This window comes from Schistocerca nitens, chromosome 5, assembly GCF_023898315.1.
Source record: "Schistocerca nitens isolate TAMUIC-IGC-003100 chromosome 5, iqSchNite1.1, whole genome shotgun sequence".
In the NCBI taxonomy this organism is placed as follows: Eukaryota; Metazoa; Arthropoda; class Insecta; order Orthoptera; family Acrididae; genus Schistocerca; species Schistocerca nitens.
In genome coordinates this window covers 278,030,242-278,049,782 of record NC_064618.1, presented here as the reverse complement: position 1 = coordinate 278,049,782, position 19,541 = coordinate 278,030,242, and the positions used below count along the sequence as shown (strand labels likewise).

Sequence of the window (19,541 nt, the reverse complement as noted above, 5' to 3'; positions counted from 1 at the left end):
AACAGATTCCCCTACTTGGACAGTTTTCTGCATCTATGACTTACAAGGCCAACACCTCCACAACTGCTGCCTTCCTCACAGCCGCTGCTGTCTATTCTGCCACAGCCTCCTCCCTTGGGGTTGGACACATTTGTTTGCAAAGGAAGAGAAATGCTGCAACTACCAATTTAGTGCGTGTGCTGCTTCATAGTTCATGCGAGAAGTTTTTGCTTGATATGGCCATTAGAGGCCATCCGGCCCGCTAAAACAGCACTAGTTGGGTGTGCAGCTTGCCATTGTGCCCCTGTTGGGACTAATGATTATATAGGTCAACACACAAGGCTCTGCCGGTCACTTGTGTGTTGTTAATTGCATTATATCTTGCCTTCCATGTGTGTATACTGTTCGAGCAAGATATTACAGTAGTCTTGGGTTACAACAAGAAGAACTAATGTCTAAATTAAATGGCCGTATAAATATTGTGAAACTTGATTTGAGGGAGGCCTATTTACAAATACCTCAGGCTAAAGAAACATGCCACACACGGATCCCAAATGGCATTTTGGCTTATGGATGATTGGGCATTCCAGAAGTGGACAAGAAACAGTATGGTACGCAGGTGAAATTGGAGCTGCGAGGAACTTACATGCCTGCTGCACCATGAGGGTCTGCCACCAGATGGTGAGCACCCGTGGCCAGCCAAATCCCCTATGTTGGACAGCATCAATGATCTTCAAAAAAGAAGGCCTCACTGATCCATACCCATAGTCCAGCCACGAACACACAAAAGACCTATAAAACTGGAGCAAATGTGCCCCGTCTGCTCCCCAAGGTCTGTGGCTAAGATACTTTAAGATATTCAGTGCCATCAGGGTTCAGGCTTTCAGGTGCCTCAGGTATGGCAACAACAATTTGGAGTGAAAAATGAGGCCCAGAAACATCACTGTGTCTCAAAAATGTAGGATGATGTCCCTTATATGCAAGTCAGGTAAATTAAAAATATGATGAGAACAATTAAAATGAACACACACACACACACACACACACACACACACACACACACACACACTTATCAGCAGAAAACTGAAAACCTGTCTTTACGGCCCACTTCTCTAACCTCTGCACTGTAAGGAGCAACTGACAGCTCGCTGTTGCAACACTGGAAGAGGAACAGGAAACAGTATAATCGTCCACAGATAAGAAGCACTGTACAGGATTCCTTACGGTAGACATGATACTATTTATGGCTCTGGCAAAGAGGGTAACACTTAAAACACTGTCCTGAGGGACACCATTCTTCTGCTCAGAATGATCTGACAGCAAGTCACTAACTCGGGTCCTGTGGCAGTGTCAGTAGTTTTTGCAAAATGCTTTGCCAGTGTCTGAGTGATACCTCCAGGTATTGTTTGGAGACACCTCTATTTCAGTACTGCTTCTGTTGGTAAGCAACTATGTTTACCGGATATCCTCTGTGTGGTTTCTCATACTTTTGTAGAACAAGTGGAATCATTTATAGAGTTCAGGGATACTTGCCATGACCTTTTCTTGCTCCCCTTAATTGTGTATCGGGCATTGGTGTGACTCTCAAGGCTATGAGGTCTGTTGTAGGGCGACATTTAAATCATTAAAGAGCTGCATGCCTGTCCCAGATTACTGAAAGGGCACTCACCTTTCCACAAAGGTTTAGGTTGCCTCCTAAGATAAACTGAGGACCTTGGGCAGCGCATTACAGATCACTCGTGTGATGTGGTCTATCTGTTCCTGGATGCTATCGGAATGATCAAACACATCCAGCTGGCTGAACAGTGTCCAGTTATCCCTGCTGACTTTCCATTCTCATGGCTTCTGTTGGAGCAATTCTCCATCCAGTTAGTGAATGTGGATCGGGAAGTGGTCACTGGAACAAAGGTCGTCAATGACCTCTCAGTAAACAGAGTCAGCGAGGGCTGGAGACCAGAGAGATAGGTCAATGGTCACGAATGACTCAGTAGCAGGACAGAAATGTGGGGGAGTACCAATGTTTATGATGCACAGCTCATGAGACCTCATGAGTCTCTTCAAAACCCAACTCCACAGGCAAGTAGAGGTCAAGCCCTACAAGAAATGATGTGCATTGAAGTCTCCCAGGAGAAGAAATGGTTGGGGGAGTTGTTCATACTAGCAGAGGTACATGCAGCAAGCGAACTGTAACCCTCCAACATGCAGGAATTTCAAATGCAACTGCTTGCAGGTCAATAGTCGAGGGAGAGCAGAGGAGTGGTGTGCATTATTGACAAACACAGCAATCCCTCTCTTGGTCCTTTCTCCAGCAAGTCATCCTTGTAATAGAATGTATAGCCCCATAGCAGACGGTTTAAAATGTGTTTCCTGCAAAGACATGCACAGGGGGTGTTCTTGTGCCAGAAGCTTCAGTTCCTCCATGTGTATCCTGAACCCATTAATGTTCCATTGGAGGATAGGAGCTAACTATCATGCGGGTGCACTTTCATCCTGACTTTCTGCCATGGAAGGCAACCCACAATGGGTGGAGGCTCAGTCTCAGGGCGAGACGATTGCCCTAGTCTGAAAAGTTCCATCGCCTCCAAAGAAGAATCGAGAGAGGTTGATATTGACATTGTTGGGCTGTCTATTGCCCACTTACATCTGTGGTGGACATTTTGCCTTTGTTTTTCCCCACTGTGTAGACTTTGCTGCCACAGAAGCATTGGACGGAATACCAGATGGAGCCTTTGGAAGGGTAGGGAGCTCCCTAATGTTGGCAACCATGGCTCTTTCTGAAGCTCTGGGGAGGGACAGACTTTGAAATTATTGCAGCACAAGTCCATGAACGAACCCAGGTACCAGTGCTGACACTAGCAACCTCCATTTGTGTAGCAGCACTGGCTTTTTGCACTGGCTGTTTAACAACCGAAGAGAAGGTAGTAGCAAATGTTGGGGGAGCAGCATGGCTTTATATATGTTTTTGGCCTCATTATAAGGGATGTGCTCCATAATTTTAAGCTCTTGTATCTTTTGTTCTTCTAGATACATGTTGCAGTCCCGACTCCAAAGAGGTTGAGCTCCCGAGCAATCCACACACTTAAATGGAGACAAATATGGGACACCTTCCTGGGTGGCCTTACTGCACTTACCACAAGTAACTTCCCTGTGACACCCAAGTGTAATATTCCCAAAGTGCTGGCATTTGGAACACCATATTAGGATGGGTACATAAGGCCACACACTTATGCAAAGGAAACATGCCTTAACACACTCTGGAAGGTATTAAATGTCACGATAAAGGAGTGGGACTTCACAAGATCCCCAACTACCCTCTTCATGATATTTTACACATCAACAATTCCTTCTGGAGGCCACTCATCTTTCAGTTCCTCCTTGGGAATGTTCATCAGACCCCTGCACATCACAACACCTTTGTTGTAATTCAAGGTGGTGTGCAGTTCATTTTCGATGGCATATTCCCCAAGGCATTGCACATTCAGTATGTTCTTAACTTGTTGGGACCTTGCGGTTTCCACCAACAGTGTCCTGTTAAGCAATCACTCAACAGGTTTTAAACTTCCAGCAATGTCTTCTAACCCTTTTTGAATATAGAAAGGTAAAACTTTCTTGAAGCTGGCTTCTTTCTTTTTGTTGATTAAAAATACATTCTGATTGCTAGCATGTGTTCGATTACTAGACCCAAAACTCTTAGATTTCACCCCCCAGGAGGACTGGCTACCCGAGCCCTCTTATTACATTGGGTGTTGGTACCTACCAGCAGCCCACTCTTTCTGCTGGAAGGAGGAAAAGAAAATTTAGAAGGATCCATTTCATTTCCACGAGCAGCTAGGGAAATAAGGGTCCACTCAGGCACAGCCCCGCCTGCCTGGTAAGCCTTACGCAACTGAGGTGTGGCAAGTTTCCCAGAGCTTGGCCACTAACAACTCTTCCACCTCAACAGTCATACATCTCACCACTGCGCAGCACACTTTGAGAGTGAGGGGTGTTTTACAGAGGTTTATGCCATCCTCGTGATACGGGCAGTCAAGCCAAGATCCCAGTTCCCTGAGACTCTCAACATTCCACAGCCACGCCACGTGATGATTGCGGAAGCAGGCCCAGAGCTTACGGTGACAGAGGACTGGCAGCGCTTACCAGCCACCAACTCAGGACCCCCAGTGTTGCCAAGTCCGTACTTAGCAAACAAATGCTGAGCACCTGAGGGCATACGAGGCCTATCTAAAAAGTATCCGACCTTTGTTTTTCCTGCGCTAAAGAGAGATGATAGCATGGCGCCACTGTACACAGTACAGGAAGAGACCTTTATGTACATGCGTGAATTTTGTCCCTGCCTTCCAGCACGTCAGTCACTGCCTTTCGGTCGCTGAGTGAGGTGCCACACAATGTGTTTGTCGGATTACCGATTCTCTCGAGATGACTGAACGTTTTGAGTAAAGAAACTGCATCAAATTTTGTTGAAAGCCTGGTGATTCTAAAAGCAAAACAATTCGTATGATTCAGCAGGTGTTTGGAGAAGATGCGGTGGGTGTAACACAAATTAAGGAGTTGTTCAACCGATTCAAAAATGGCCGCACATCAGCGGAGAGCGCCCAGCGTTCTGGCAGGACCCAAACTGCTCGGAGTGCAGCTGTCTTTGTGAGGATGCAAAATTTGGTGATGGCAGATCCTCGTTTGACCATGCGGGAGATTGCCCAAGAGGTCAGAGTGAGTACAAATTCTGTACATGCAACTTTGCGCGATGATTTGAACATGCATGGAGTGGCTGTGAAATTCGTGACCAAGTTGTTGTCGGCGGAACAAGAAGACCTCCATTTTGACATTGCACCATTCTGGACACCACCAACACTGATCCTGGGTTTCTGGACACCTTGATAACTGGAGATGAGTCATGGGTGTATGGGTACAATCCAGAAACTAAAAGACAGTCGTCGCAATGGAAGCACCCCGAGCCTCCAAGACAAAAGAAAGTGTGGCATGTGTGGAGCAAAATCAAGATGATGATGACTGTTTTCTTTGATGTCCGTGGAATTGTGCATCACAAATACACACCGGAAGGACAAACAGTGACAAAGGAGTACTAACAAGATGTTCTCCAGCGACTCTGTGACGCAGTTCGGCACAAAAGACAGACATGGACAGCGAAAAACTGGGAACTGCATTATGTCAACGCCGCCACACATTCATCCCACTTGATCCAAAATTTCTTGGCCAAACATGGAATTACAGTTTTTCGCCAACCTCCCTACTCTCCAGACATGGCTCCTTGCGACTTCTGGTTGTTTTCAAAATTGAAGACTCCCCTGAAAGAATTGCGTTTTGAGAGTAGAGAGGAGATAATGCAGAAGATGACGACGAAGCTGGACATCATTCCAAAAGAAGACTTGCAGAGGTGTTTCTGGCAGTGGAAGGATCGGTGGGCTAAGTGTGTGCAAGCACAAGGGGCTTACTTTGAAGGGGATTAGGGTCACAACCCCATCACGTATTCGAAATATTTTTTCTGGCCAAAGGTTGGATACTTTTTAGACAGGCCCCATATGCCTGGCTGAATTTTTATTTCAATTAATTCAATCACAAAGTCACTTAACTCTCCAAACATTGTGTAATATGCTATCCCATGAGTGACATACTTTTCCCACGGCTATATCAAGTACAAAAACTGAATAGTAGCTCAAAATTAAAATTTCAGTGCCGCAATCTCAAACACGGCTGGGCACCATCTCCCCTTCAGAAGTGCTCAATATCTTCGTGCCTCACATCAAACACTCGGGAGCTCTCTCACTTCTGATTGGCTACTGGAAACTAAAACCAATCAACTTCTCTCACTTCTTGCACTTTAGCTCGCCTACCAATTAACAGATATCATTACTTTATATCAAAACTGAGAGAGCTGAAATCTGGAATCTTCTCAGAATATCTTACAAAAACTTAGAAAGATGGAAAACCAAAAGGCTCTTCCCCCAACTAGAATATACTAGCTACATACAGAAATCAGACATCCTCTTTGTAAGTGACACACACACACACACACACACACACACACACACACACACATACATTGTACAAGCAACCTAACTCCCCACCCCCCCCACACACACACACTAATTCATCATCACATTTCCACATATTCTGATTTCACATACATAGCCCTCTCGCATCTGTCATTCTTACAGTTTATGGAAAATAAATGAAACTGACTGCACTGTGATATATAATATGCAAAAAGGTAAATAATAACTCTTGTGAAATAAAATTTATACCAAAAATTATGCATCTTTGAGAAGTAACTTTCAAAAGTTTGTTTAAACTGATATACACTCAGCAAACTATTGACTGTTCTGTCGGTGAAAAGTTCAGAATAATTTCAAGTTCATAATTTAGAGTTTAAGGCAATGTTTTGTAACTCTGGAATGAAATTGGTTACAGAACTGAAATTCACACAAATTAAATAAATTATTAATACATGAGTTTGTACATAGTTTCATTTGGACAGGTCTGAAACCAGAACAGATATTAATTTGTGTAGTTCATAGTTATATTTTTTCCACTGCAAGTGTGCTTAACAAGGCTGGAAGCTAGGCTCTAATGGTTCACACACATCACATTGTGGCTAAAAGAAATGACTCACCATCCAGTGATAGTTTCCTACATACTCCTTTGCGGCCGGACAGTGGGTATGTGGAGGATGGTAGATGACTGGGGAAGGAAGGCACAGGAGACCTGTTTTTGGCGTATTTGCAGATGGACTTCTCACCACTATACCTGTGATGGCCACAGGTGGTTAGGCTGTATAGTAAGCACTTCTCAGTGTCTTGGTGTGCCATGGGTGGTAGCTGGTAGTATGTAGGTTTGATATGGAAGGAGCTGCTGATGTAGACATCCTTGAGGTGGAGGGTGACATTGAGGAAGGTGGCATGTTGGGCTCAGGAGGACCAGGTGAAGTGAATGGGGTAGAAAGTGTTGATGCTCTGGAGGAATGTGGACAGGGTATCCTCAACTTCAGTCCAGATCATGAAGATGTTATTTATGAATCTTTTGTAGATGATGCCTTCAAAGCAGAAGCAGTTGCAGGTGAGGATATAGTTGGTTATGGTGACCAGGGAGGAGGTTGGTACGTTTGGAGTCAATCAGGTGCCAGGACAGATAGTGGCTAGTAGCGTCAAGAGATTGCAGAAATTGGTGGGTGGGGGGGAGAGCATTGACAATGATGTGCTGTGGGTAGGCGGTAAAAGAACAGAAGCTGTGGAAAGTCAGTGGAGGAAATGGCTGGTGACTTTTGTACAGGACGGTGGGTTATGGGTAATAGGCTGAAGGCTTTGGTCCTCAAGGACATAGATTCTCTCTGTGGGGACACAGCAACCGGCCACAATAGGGGTCATGGGTTGTTAGGGTTATGTACTTAAAGAAACGTGTAGAAGGTAGGAGTGCAGAGAGTGGTGAGGGTGAGGAGAGAGAGAGAGAGAGAGAGAGAGAGAGAGAGAGAGAGAGAGAGAGAGAAATTCAGGAAGTGGTTCTGGGATGAACATACGGATCTGAGGGAGGATTGGAGATACTGTCAGATTTCTGGAGAGGGGCCACTGTGACAGGACTTGCATGTGGACATATCTGACAGCTGGTGCAGACAGTGGTGGAGCCTTTGCCGGCAGTTGGATTGAGTCTGATTGGTAGTGTTGATGCTGAAAAAGTGTTTCAATTGTAGGGATCAGGACAAGGACAGAAGGCCTTTAACAAGTCCAACATTATTGACTTTGGGAGTGGGGCAAAGATTGGAAAGAACTAATACTTTTGTGGGACTCAGGCTTTTGGAGGATAAGTTCATGACTGTGCCATTGCAGCAAGGCAGGGTTTGGTGGCTATGAAAGGTTGTGTCAGAAATTTGATGGAGGCACTTGTAGTCTTGGTGGGTAATGGTAGTCAAAGGCAAAGTGTGAGGAGAACAGATGGGACAGTTTCCTTTTGGAGTGATGTTGTGCATACTACCCTAGTTCCTGGAGGGCAAGGGTTTCAATCTGGGAGATGGGATGCAGGAATTTGGGATTGCAGAGCAGGAAAATTTTATGGATGGAAAGTAGGTAATGCAAGGGTGATTTGCAGGACTAGGTTGATGAGGTCTATGGACTGATGGAACTTGAACAGGTAGAGGGCATTGTAGAAGGTGTTACAGCCAGAGGTGAGTTACATGCCTGCACAGATTGTAGGTTGCAACACTTCATGTCCCACATTCTACCTTTTGATATATTATCATTCATGGACCTTAAAATTGATCCCACTATCTCCCTTCACCCTCGCGCATTTTCCTGCACCATTCGTACTTTGCTGTACCCACGCCTAAACCCCCTCCCTTTCGTCTTATTCAATCATACAATTTTGTGACCTCATGTAATACAATTATGTCTGCTGCCCCCTTTCTTCACACATCTCCATCCACCTACCTGCACCCCACTCACTTCATTTTCACACCGTTATCAATTTTCACTATAAGATCTACTTACTCATGTTACATCTTCACCCATTTCATCCTCTTTGCTATCCCCCCCCCTCCCCCCACACACACACATTTCTGTGTGTTTTTTTATCCTCCACTATAGATTCTTGCACATCCATGTGTGCCAATGAAGAAATGTTTGGTCATCTTTGGCCACAGCCCAATCTCATGTTCTGCACCTGCATTCTTGCCAAGTTCATGGAATCCGCCCAAATGGCCTGACCACTAAATTAACCATCTCTAGCTGCAGCCCCTTGTTCCACAGTGATCTCTATCTGTACAAATTGTCAGTCCATAGGCTTCAGGACACACTCTTACAAACCCTCCTGTACTACCTTCTCTCCATCCACAAACTCTCCTGCTCTGCAATCCAAGTTCCTGCATCTCATATCCTAGATTGAATCTCTTGCCCTCCTGGTATTAGAGCAGCACCTAATATGTTACCTCACAAAACTGTTCAATCTATTCACCTCATACTTATGCCCTGGACTATTACTATCCCTGTGCTTACAAGTGCCTCCATGAAACTTCTCCCACCCTCACAGCTGCCAAACCCTGCTTTGCTGACATACCAAATCTACCACACCCTCTGAAACTTCTTCCCACTATGCTACATAACGCAGAGCCTACACCAACCCATAGCACATTCATGAATCTGTCCTCCAAAAGCCTCAGCCCAACAGAAGTATAAGTCCTTCCCATAGGTCAAGCCTTTTGCCCCACTTCCAAATTCAATTATGCTGGGCTTATTAAAAAGACCTTCTCTCCTTCTCCTGGTCCCTACAGTTGAAGCACGGTTTCACCACTAACACTACAAATCAGATTCCATTCAGAATTTACTCCTCCATCTAATCATAATCCACCCCCCTTGCCACAAATCATTCCCTGTTAACTTTCCAGAATTTCTTAACATCAAATCATACCTCACCATCATTCCCCAGATCCCTCAAAATGGAAACCAACATCAAATCTGCAAGAAGAAACACAATTCAGACCTAAAAACTGACCCTGACCTTATAATACTACCAGCTGACAAAGGCTCCACCACTGTGGTTATGAACTACAGGGATTACCTGATGAAGTATCACTACCAGCTGTCAAAAAAAATGGTTCAAATAGCTCTGAGCACTATGGGACTTAACATCTTAGGTCATCAGTCTCCTAGAACTTAGAAGTACTTAAACCTAACTAACCTAAGGACATCACACACACCCATGCCCGAGGCACGATTCGACCTGCGACCATAGCAGTCCCGCGGTTCGGGACAGCAGCACCTAGAACCGCACGGCCACCGCGGCTGGCCCACCAGCTGTCAGATATGTCCACATACAAGCCCTGTCACAGTGGTTCCATTCCTGAAATCCAGCAGATTCTCCAGTCCCTCCTCAAATCTTTACTCTCTCTGCTCGATCCCACCTCTCCTACCATCTGCATGTTTCCTGAAGCACATAAATCCAGCCACCCACGACACTCACTGAAGCCCACAGACAGAATTTCTGCCCTTATGGACCAACACATTTAGCCCATAACCATAATCACTTCTCTTTTGAGGGCATCACCTACAAACAAATCTGTGGTACAGCAATGGGTGCCCAAAGGGCACCATCCTATGCTAACCTGTTCCTGGGCCATCTAGAGGAACACCACCATCCCAAACCTCTCATCTCATTCAGATTCACTGATAACATCTACACAATGTGCACTGAGGGTGATGACACCCTATCCACATTTCTCCAGAATATCAACACCTTCTCCCACATTCGCTTCATCTGGTTTCTCCTCAGTCCAACAAGCCATCTTCCTCAATGTCAGTTTCCACCTCAAGGATGGCTATACTAGCAACTCCGTCTATTACACGCCTACCAATCACCAACAATACTCCCACTATGACAGATTCTATTCATCCCACACTAGGAAGTGCCCTCCCAAAGCCTAGCCATATATGGTCACCACATCTGTAGTGGTCAGCCATTCCTCTGCAAATATGCAAAGGGTCTAAGTGAGAGACCTTCACGGACCAAAATTACTCTCCCAACACTGTTCAGAAAGAGATCTCCTATACTGTATTTCCCCAGTCATTTACCATTCCTCACAAAGCCAATAGCCAGCTGGAGCACTCCTCTTGCGTCTCAGTACCACCTGGTACTGTAGTAAACGAATAAAATTCTCTGCCAGTGTTTTGAATACCTCTCCTCATGCACTGAAATGAAAAATATTCACCCCATCCCTCTCACAATGGTCGCCCATCACTCAACCTATCCAATATCCTTGTCCGTCCCTCCTCCAATCCCAATGAAAACCATTTGCCTCATGGATCGTACTCCTGCAATAGACCTGCATGCAGGACTTGTCCCATGCATCCTCCCACTACCACTGACTCCTCATATCCCCCCCCCCCCCCCCCCCGGTCACCATCCCCCTTTCCATATTCCCACATTCCCACACATACCTCCTCAGCTAGACTGCTGCTTACCTCAGATGCAACAGCAGTCCTAGGTTAGTGCCCAGAAACATGACAGTGGTAGCGTGTGTGTGTGTGTGTGTGTGTGTGTGTGTGTGTGTGTGTGTGTGTGTGTAAAGTCATTAATGTCAGTGGATTTCCCCATTTTTTCCGGTATTGACATTACAATGATTCCCCATTCGTGTGTGCTTTACTTATATATTTTCCTTTCCTGTGCTGCATGCTCATAATTACACCAGCTAGCATTCCGACTCACACTGGGCAGTGGTTATAATGTTTTGGCGCATCAGTGTATATACTAGCCAAATAAATAAAATAATATAATGCTGGATAAACACGATTTTACCCGACATAAATATGGTGATTAACATAATTTGTGAAATTGCCAACAAAATACATGGTGTCTCAATAAGCGGTTTATGCTGTTTGAACTTTAATAACAAAGATGAATTAATGATGACCTCAATCCAATTGTAATTCTGTGGTGCACTCATGACTAGTGTGTGTAGTCACTTATTTGTTTTTTATTGTTTATTTCAAGTTGCTACTGACTATAAATAAATAACAAGATTGCTGGAGACTTGTCCATGGGGCAAAGAAAGTGGATTTTAGAGTGTTACTGAAAATACGAAATCATGAAAGAAGTGCAGAGACCATGGCAGGCAGAGTATGACACTGCATCACCATCACGTGTAACAATAATGTAAAAATGTGACAAATCTAAGAGGGAAGTTATCTGAAGAAGGGACAGTGTGTCAGGAATAAATCTTTGATGGACGAAAGAGGAGTACACACAGTGGTACAAGCTTTCACAAGATCCAGAAAAGAAATCCAATATAACAAGCTGCACATGAATCAGGTGTCAGCAAATCAACGAATTTCATAGCAAGCAAAGTGGAACCTTACATTCCCAGGTTTCTCCCCGCGACAAGTAAGGATGATAAATAAGTGCCTCAAATTTTGTCAATGCATTTGTGAAAATGAACAATTGACTGACACCATTGTTTGATCTGATGACATGACATTTGAAACTGAATGGAACCATCAATTGCCATAACAGTATGTACTAGGCAAGAGTTAATTCCCTTGTTATAGAAAAATATGAGCTGTTAATCTTCCTAGATTACCAGTCTGGCATGGCATGCCTGTCAGAGGACTTGTGGGGCCATTCTTTTTTGAAGGAACAGGGTCAGCTCTGAAGTATCTTACCATATTGCATGAACAAATTGTACTAGCTGTTCACCAACTATACTGGGATGAAGATTGTTTTTTTCCAACAAGGCAGTGCACCATCACATTACAATAATGGTGTGCAGCAATTCCTGGATGAAACATTTTTTGAGAGGTGGAAACGCCAACAAGGAAGTGTTAAGTTTCCACCCAGGTCTCCCGATTTAATGCTGTTAAGACTTCTTTCTATGCCGAACTATAGAGGATACCATACATGCCACAAAGTTGCATCCACTGGATGACATGAGAGAGGTGATTATGATTGTCTCTGAATCCATTAAAATGGCAACCATAACATACATTTAACTATCCATTCTGCAGTGTTGCAGAGACTGTACTGCTGCCGATGTTGGACATTTTGAACATCTTCAACAGTAAATAATCATCAATAAAATCATACCACTATATATGATTAAAAAGTATGTAATTTTTGTTTGAGTTATTAAAGTTCAGTCAGTATAAACCCCTTTGTGTTGCACAATGTAAATAGCAGGTTTGGATCTCATATGAAAAATGTTTTCCTTCAAGATTAGTTCCTCCATCCAGAAAGAAGAGAGACAGCACTGATGATGAATACGAACATAAATGTTGTTAAATAGTGAGGATTAAGTCAATAAATGGGGGAGAAGCCAGTGAGATCCAAGCAGTACAGGCACAACTGATTGATATCACTGTAAGACAGGATGTATTATGAGTAAGGGAAAGAGAAGGAGAAGCAGACCAATATCTTAAGGAATAAATAAGAAAAATTCAAGTTACAAATTATATGGAAAATGGTGTAGGTTTTTGCAAGGACAGGGGTGCCACTTCTCAAATGCAAGCAGAACTGAAGCAGGAAACAACTGAACAAGGAAACCAACAAAATGCAGATGACATGGAATGGAACATGAGGAACAATAGGAAAAGATCTGGTAATGTAAAGACAAGACTATAAAGAAAAGTAGCACCTGAGTACAGGACAATATAATGACATCAGAAGAGCAGGGTGATGTAATGGTTGTGGTAATAGGAAACAAAAGTTGAGAAAATCTCACTGCTCAGTAGAAAAACTGAGGATAGAAAATGGAAAGAACTAATAAGGAGCTGCTGCCTGGAGGGTGGCAGAAATGTAGCACATAATGGAGATCGTTCATATTTTTTAAAAAGATGACACTGGTTACTGTGTTTCAGCCATAGCTTATTTGTACCTTTGTGCTTCATGTTCTCTCTTTTACCATTTAGAATTCTTTTCTTCTTTCATTGTCTAACTGTAAGACTTTTTTGGATATCATCTGTTGCTAGTGTTAATCTCTATACTTTCCCATCTTTTTTCTCCAACTTAACCCCCTCATTCGGTTGACTGAACTTACGGTTTAACCAGTTTAATCCCATAAAAATTTCTGCATCCCCACAAAAAAATCCATTTTTTCCTAACTAAGGGACCACTGGTTCTGAGAGCATTTGAATCCTTAAGATCCTTTGATATTCTGCTGTTTATTAATTAGAATTTCCTTCTTATCTGTATTTGGTTATTAATTGTCACATTATCTGAATAATTGATTCACACTTGTACAGCGCTAAAGCTATTTTCTTACACATATCACAGCAAAACTAAAGAATGAAATATAAAAGAGCATATTATATTTAAACTTACTAGCCTTGTTAATTTCTTGAGGATCCAGCAAGTTTTCTCCAAGGTACACCGCTTTTCAATCACATACGATGCACAACTGTCCAAAAATTCTTCATGATAAAAATTACCACTTGTCTTCCGATACTTCTTCACAACTTTACTCACAAGTGCATGCACTTCATCAAATGAAAGACTGTTAATATTTTCTGAAACAATGTTCAATGTCTGACGTAAAAGAAATGGAATAGTAAGTACAGGTCGATCCACATCAAGCAAAACCCATGTGATATTCTCTGCTGTTTTTTTGTCCATTTTGTGACATGTTCCTGTAAGGCGGTCAATCAGCAACGAAACTATTGAGTCAGACAAACTGTTCCTCACAGCATACTGCAGCATTTCTGCCATATGTGATGGATTTTCTCTATCTAATTTGATGGGAAGCTGTATTTCAAAAACAATTGGTAGAGCAATATTCAGTGCATCTACTAAGGGGCAACTATCAAATTTCTTTAAGATGAAGTCAAGGAATACAATATGTTGTAAACTCAATTCATTGACATTGTACCTGACTAGCTGTAAAAGGACTTGAATCAAAGGACTCGAACTTGGAAGACCTAAAAATGAAACAATTTTCAGTGCTTCAATAGTCTCATTTATTTCAAGTGATCTTGACTGTAACTTCAGTGTGTGGCACAGCTTGTGAAACTCAGCACTCTGTATGACAAACTGCTTAGCTTGATGTGAACTGCAAAAAAAGCAAAACAATTTCTTATAAAATAAAGCACAATAAAAAAGTAAACTGCTTTTGACCAAACAAATACATATTACTGTAATAACTACAGTCAGTGCAGAGCATACACTGGCACTTCTTAACTTGTGGAGAACAGAAAAGGATTAGGGAAATTTAATTGAGTGTAGTCACCTAATACAGGAATACAGAGCAGAGAGAAAAGCAATGACCACTTCGTAGCCACTAATATGACAGGTCTAGAGATATGGGATAAAATAGTGACATGGGAGTGTAACAAAGTTGTAAGGTAGACTTTTCATTCATTCATTATATTCTGTAGATCCCATATGAAGGAAAACCTGCAGGGACATGGGATGAGTAAAGATATTCATTAATAAGACAAATCACAAAAACTTAGTTTTACACTGTGTATTGCTTAGTGCTACTCATGCTATTTCAGCTAAATATAAAATAAAGAAATTCAGAAGAAAGAGCTGTTTTACTGAATAGCTGCTGTTTTAGCTTAATATTTACTTTATTACATTGGTATTTAAAAAAGAAAATTGTTACCTATATTCAGAAACACTGAGTCCTGTTTATGATGTATTATTGCTTGTCATGCTTTACAGTGAAAACAGCTATTTGTCCTGAAGCTAACACAACTCTGTAATTCTCGAATCTAAATACTCAGATACTTTGCAGAAGAGTGTGTAATGAGTTACGTTTTTAATTTTCTTTTGGATCACGTGGGATTCCCAATTTCTTGCTCAATGGTGGATGGGAGCATGTGAATACCCTTGTGCAATTAGATCCAATCTGAACCATAGACAAGGAGCCAAAGTAACACAAAAAATATTCTCGTGTCTTGTATTGTAATTGTGTAGCTCTCAGTTCAACCGAAACTGATTTTTATTATTGTAGGAAAAAAAAAAAAAAACATTCTGGAATAAATGTACCGGGAAGTGAATGTGACCGCATAAAAACCTCTATGAAATGTGTGGTTATACACTTAGTACAATATTCTTACTCACACTTCTGCTGAATAAACAGTATTTATTTTAGGTGAAATGCCCCAGATAATCCCATTAGATAACAAGGAGTGAAATTATACAATATAATTGGACACTCTTACCTTTAGGGAAACACAATGAGAGAGACTTCCAAAGGCAAAACAGCTGAGCAGAATTTCTCGGGTATAGCTTGAGCCCATGTGACTTTACACACAGTGTATGACTATTCCTATCTACTTCTGGTGCTAGCAGGTCACTTTGCTCATTTGAAACCATATAACACAAGTCTCAGCGATATTAAGATTGAAACTGTTTGTAGCAGACATGTTCAGCTGTCATCTGAGCTGTGTCTGTTAAGACAACCTGCCCCCTCTCTCTCACCCCACCATTCTGAGGGCAGTTTCACATCTATAACATAGACTGTCAGTGACATCCCTCTGCTTCCCCTTACAAGGATGAGATTCGATTAATGCAAGAGGGATGCCATTAGCACCACATTTTACTTCGAAAAGTACAATTTTGTAAGCACACAAAGACCTTGACAATACCAACACAATAATTCTTCTTGTTTATTACTGCCAGGACTTTATTTGTAACACCTTGTATTGCTTTCTCTGTGAAGAGTCCTATCTGAATTTGAAACTAAGATGCAGCTAACAAGTTCTTCTTAGTCAAATGTGATAGTGTTCTGTCATAGGCCATTTTCTCAAACATTTCTGAAAAGACTGGAAAGAGTGAAATAGATCAGTAATTAGAGGTGATTTGCCTATCTCCAGTGTTATAAATAGCTGCTACTACATCATACTTTAGTGTTAGGAAATGTGCAGTGATTCATTGATTGCAAAGACAGCTGGAAGGTAGTCCTACCAAGTCTGCAACAGATGTTAATATTCTGCTGGGTACACTATAACCAAAAGATTTACTATTTTTTGTGATCTGACAAATTCTGTAATCTCCTTAGGAATTTCATTTTTAAAAATAATGTCTAATGGCAGTGAATGAAGTGACTGGAGAAGTAAGTGTAATGCACCCACGTCTAGTTCTTTATTAGTAGGTGCAATGTTTGCACCCACTGTGAAAAAGTAATAACTGGATTTGGAGGTCAATGATTTCAATGCATCACCATTTTTGCTGGAGCTATTTTCTAGGAGCTAAATTGAATTTGGATCACTATTTTTGTTTGTTTCTTGTAAATAATGTTCAAATTGTTTTTGCTTTGTTCTTTGAGTGTTATTTCTTGAATATATTGCTTGTTTTACACTTTCTCAAAAACTGTCTCAAGGATTTACTATACTGGCGGTAATGGAGTTTGTCCTTGGAATTAAGCACAGCTCTCATCCAAGCACAAGGTGCTTTAATCCCAGATGTTTATAAAGAACGGGAAAAAGAAGAAGAAGAAGAATATACCCAAACCACATAATTATAAGACTGATTCAAAAAATTAAGTTTCAATATGTGGAAAAAAATGTAATATTAAGAACAATATATGTGGAACGCACAACTATTGGGCATGTCTTGATGAAAATTTAAAAAATCATATGATATTATTCGCTTGGGATGCCCTGAAGGATAGGTACAGCTGCAAAATAGGAAAAAGTTTTATTTGTTTTGCACAATGGTAACAAGTTTTCAAGATGGGGATGAGTAAAGAGTTAAATGAAATTGAACATCCAGTTTTTGTGAATTCTCATACGTATCAGGCATCAAAGGTAAGAAGAAATACAGCAGTAGTGCTCTGCAAAGTTCCAAGTCTTGTGCTACGTAAACTACGGTGAGAAACCATTCAGTACAAAGTGTGTAATGTGTGATGTGCACCCTGACAAATCCAAAGTCATTGAAACTATTAACTCACTGCAAGAAATGGTGTGCAGATCAATTGAAGAGAACAGAGTGTTAACTGACAGGCTGAGAAATACTGAAAGTAAACATAATAAACTAAAGACTGGAAATCAGGCCAAAAGCGGGTGTAATAAAGAAGTAGTTTACACAACGGCCGAAGATAATGTTAATAATGCCATTACTCCAATGCATGCTGCTGGCTGCACAGATCATAGCATATAAATTCTCATGTGCTGCATCAAAGTAATTTATCAGAAAACCATCAAATCATAAGCCAAGAGAAAAAGGTTGCAAAAATTAAACAACCTGTGCTTCCCCTCCAGCCAAAATTGGCACTTGAAAATAAAAACAATATTTTCCAATGCTCGAGAAGCTGGAAAATTTAACTAACACAACAAATGTTTTTACTGGATGATAGTCATCTTAGAGGTGTTTCCCATGAAATAAAAAATTCGAACAAGGAGGTAAGTGCCATAGGTTATATCAAAGCAGGTGTTCGCATCGACCAAGTACTATCAACAGTAACAGATACTTCTCAAAAGATAACCAAGTAAGACTACATTGTGATCTATGGTGATTCAAATGATGTTGCACACAAAGAAGGTTTGCATGCCGCTAATGAGTTAAGAACAGCTCTAAACCTCCTGAAGCATTCCAATGTAATTGTGTTTGACAATCGACACAGGCATGACTTAATACAATCCTTGTGCGTAAACAAGGCAGTAATAGCTCCAAATATACATTATGCAGAAATCTGCAGCAGTTCTGTGAATATTCATAGGATTGAAGCTCACAAATTTGGTTGAGAACTTTACACCCTCATGGCCTTCACCTCAACTGGTATGGGAAAAATCATTTCGCCACTATAAGCTATGACATTATTGCAAATGCAAGGAACAATGTGAACCCAGGACACTCTGCTTGAATGAAGAGTGTACCACTACACAAGATAATTGTAGGACTCGGTATAGGCACGCTACAGAGGACAACTGGCAGGTGAATAAACAAGGTAAAAGTGCTTCTTCTCAATCAATCAGTGTGTGGAAAAAGACCAAACTGGAGAAATCGGTAGTCAAAAATACCATGTCCAGACCTTCAACTGAAACTACTACTTAATCAATGTCCATGAGCCACGAGGTATAGATTAAGCCGATGTTCTGTGCTTTAGTGAGCACCATACTGATTCTGGTACAGAAAAACTTGTGACAAATAATTATTACTTAGCTACATCATTTTGTAGAAAGTGTAAAGAAAGAGGTGGTATTGCCATTTACGATAAAAACAGTGTCACATGAAGAACAATTGATGTGGAGAATTATTGTTTAGAGCAACATTTTGAAGCATGTGCCATAGAATTGTCTTTGAATAACTCTCATGTATCAGTAGTTACAGTGTACACAGATCCTTCAGGGAAATTTAATCTCTTTTTGAACAATTTAGATGCTCTCCTAATATACTTACTCAAACACAAAAGAGATGTGATAGTGCTTGGGGAAATTTAAACTTTCTAACAAATTGCAGAGACAGACTAAACCTAGAAAATCTGATGACTACATATAATCTTGCTTCTGCAGTTAGCTTCCCTACTAGAATAACTTCATGTACAAGCACAATGATCGATAATATATTTATAGACCAGACTAAAATAGATGATACGACAACCAGGCAAGTCTTGAACGGTCTCTCTGATCACAATAGGCAAAGACTCACTATTAATAGTGCAAGTATCTGTGAGAATGACAGTGGCACAAATTGGAAAATAGCTAGGACAATTAATGTAGAAAATATCCAGACTTTTACATCACATATCCAAGCCACAGACTGGAGACCTGTGACAATTTAGAAAATGCCAATTCCAAGTATAATCTTTTCAGTAATGAAGTGGCACTGATATTTAGTACTACTAGTAGTAGTAGTAGTAGTAGTAGTAGTAGTTGTAGCAGCAGCAGCTTTATTCGTCCGTAGATATCTTTTTACAAGGGTATAGGACATGTCAAACTATTTAGAAGTTTAGACCAATTTAAAATAAGCTAATTCGTATACACGTATATTTACAGACTTTTAGTTAGAGACAATCATTAGATTCTACTCCCGGTATACAATACTTTTTTTTTACAAATAACTTATTAAATAATGTAATGCCACACTGTTCACTCATATCTCACTATCAGTCAATGCACACACTATACAAACAT

The 19,541-nt window shown here is 41.3% G+C and overlaps 1 protein-coding gene across 4 annotated transcripts in view; it reads right to left on the bottom strand.

Moving 5' to 3' along the window:
- Positions 1-19,541, bottom strand: part of LOC126259669 (uncharacterized) — a 96,479-nt gene that overhangs the window by 33,818 nt on the left and 43,120 nt on the right. For all 4 annotated transcript variants that reach the window (XM_049956612.1, XM_049956614.1, XM_049956613.1 and 1 more), the window contains one exon: positions 13,789-14,512. In XM_049956612.1, coding sequence (XP_049812569.1) covers positions 13,789-14,512 — 724 coding nt within the window. The remainder of the gene's footprint in view (positions 1-13,788; positions 14,513-19,541) is intronic.